General features: G+C 40.5%; 1 protein-coding gene across 1 annotated transcript; it reads right to left on the bottom strand.

Annotated features, from left to right (window-relative positions):
- Window positions 1-207: 207 nt before the first annotated feature.
- On the bottom strand, window positions 208-1317 carry LOC113172667 (trace amine-associated receptor 8a-like; the record flags this gene model as incomplete). The annotated part of the gene is made up of 2 exons (XM_026375659.1): window positions 208-1024; window positions 1166-1317. Coding segments are annotated over 2 exons (969 nt in total), but the record flags the coding sequence as incomplete, so codon positions are not given.
- Between the last annotated feature and the right edge of the window lie 1264 nt (window positions 1318-2581).

Raw genomic sequence — 2581 nt, forward strand, 5'->3', positions numbered from 1 at the left:
GTAAATATTCACAGCACAGAGAGATGAGATTAACAAAGTGGGGAAATAATAATAATAATAATTAAGACTTTTTAAATTGTTTCACTCCTTGTAGCATATTGGTTTAATAAAAATACCAATATCATATATTTAATTTTGCCTGGTCTTTTAAAATATCAACTTAATTTAACAGCTTAAGTAAAGGCTTCATCACTCTACAGTTTATCTCTACAGCACTTTTGTCTCACAGGAACCAGGCTTCAGAATTTTTAGTGTAACAATAAGTCGAATAGATTTTCTAAACCAGGGGTAGAAGAAGGCATAAACCATGGGGTTTAAACAGGAGTTAGAATCGTACAGACATAAAACCACGGATGCAGATGAAGCGTTGACCACAGTGTCCTGTCCTGTTATTGTGACACAAAAATATGGGGACAAGCATATTATAAACACAACTATAACAACACCCAGAGTTCCTGCTGCTTTCAGCTCAGACTTTTTAGCTGTTACACTCACTGAACGCTGGTGTGAGACAGAAGCAATGTGAGACCTCATGGCACGAGCCTGAGACACAGCCACTACAAACACTCTCATATACAGAACTAGAATAATAGTTATGGGAATGAGATAAAAGACAGTAAAATCTGTGAATTGATGGATAATATCGTTGGCCATTACACACTCTCCAACACAGGATTTATACCTGCCCGGTTGTTTTAAATAATCTTTCATCACTATGCTGACATAGAAGAGAGCAGCGATCCAACACAGTGAAACACAGACCTGAACTCTTTTTGCTGTGACTTTAGTGGAGTAATGTAGAGGGTAACAAATAGCCACATAACGGTCAATGGATATGAGAACCATGATTCCTATTGAGGAACAGGTACCAATATACTCTAAAACAAAATATAGAGTGCACATGTGGTCACTAAGGAGCCAACAACCGTCTATAAGCATAACTTGAAATGACATGTTGAGACCCACGACAAAATCTGAGACAGCCAGAGAGAGGAGGAGGAAGTTGGTGGGAGTGTGGAGCTGCCTGCATGAGAGAGAGCAACATACTTATTATTTGTAAAATCATTTCTCATTCCAGCCGACAAAGAAGTGATATTAAATTCAAAAACATGCTTAGAAAGATGAATCTGTCCGTATGAATCAGTAAAATACAGTGTGTGTTTACCTGAAGTGGGAGATGGAGATGATGACCAGCAGGTTGAGAGTCACAGTAAGTAGAGAGATGAAGGACAGAACAATGGCAATAAGAACAGAGTGAGAGTGAGGACGCTTTGGTTTCCAGCAGGAGGTGTTGAGATGTGGAAAGCAGAGTTCAACTTCCTCCATCATCAGAGAGAGAGAGAGGAGAAGCTGCTGAGCTCTGACAGCTCTCGGAACAAATCTCCCTGTCTTATAACTTATGTATCTCTCTAGTTTCCTCTAGTGACCTGTAGCTCATCATCACCATCCCTGATGATGTCTAATCACAGTTTTTAGTGTATAACTGTAATAATACAAACTTCTAATTTATGAAATTATTATATATTATCCTAGAATTTCATTTCACGTATGAAAGCATCTAGCAGATCATGCAATATGAGTGATTATAGCCACAAACGCCAGCAATATCCACATACCCATTAATCCAGTAACCTGTGACATTTAGCTTTTATTAGGCCAGTGTAGTAGTTGTAGGAGACTATGGTTGTCTTCTTGCGTAGTTACTGTCGTTGCAATTCTGAGTGCTGCAATATTGCTACAAACTTGTATAAAGTTTACTGGATTGAGCTGATGGTGCGTGGGCCCCTCAAGTGCACAATCAACTGCAGCTGTAGTCCACCAATGAAGAACATAATGACCACTTTAAATGGTAAAGTAGAAATGTACTCATCAAGACTTTTCAGATCTTGCAGTCAGTTCATTTGGTTTTTAGTTGGTGAGAGGCAAGCGTTTAGTAAGGAAATAAGTCAAATTGTATGACATCAATTGATCTGATATGACACACTGCCCAGACCTACTCAACCATAACAGGTTCAAAGACATAAACTTGGTAAATGACTTGGTTCATTCTTCAATGTCTGTTCAACCTACAGGAGCAAGTTTTTACAATTTCAAGTATAAAACAAGTCCAGTAGATTTTCTAAACCATCTCTTTTTACCTGTTGCATTACTGAATGTTGTGTGAGACAACTGACATTCTCCCACCAGTGAAGTTAAAGAAGCTCATCTCCTTGGCGGTAGAGAAGTAGTCAATGCTTCACAGAGCGGCAGACGGAGCGGCGACTCGATAGACACGCTCTGGGACGTGTTCCACCATGCTGCTGTCTACCGAACCTGAGTGCTTAAACTAATGCAGCTGGTACGGATTAGTCTTATGGCGGCTGAGAAGCAGCAACGTCTGTTGGGGGGTCTCTGTCTCTACTGTGGGGAGGCTGGACACCTTGTTCGTCAGTGCCCATTAAATTCTTATATTTGTCAGCAGGGAGGCGCTGACAAACTGAACCTCACATACGTCCTCCCATCTTCATCCAGTCCTGCGGGAGGAGCGATGTGGAGCAGAATCCTCAGTTGAACTTGACGTATTCATTGACTCAGGTTCAGA

The sequence above is a fragment of the Anabas testudineus genome, chromosome 21 (assembly GCF_900324465.2).
Source record: "Anabas testudineus chromosome 21, fAnaTes1.2, whole genome shotgun sequence".
Lineage (NCBI taxonomy): Eukaryota > Metazoa > Chordata > Actinopteri > Anabantiformes > Anabantidae > Anabas > Anabas testudineus.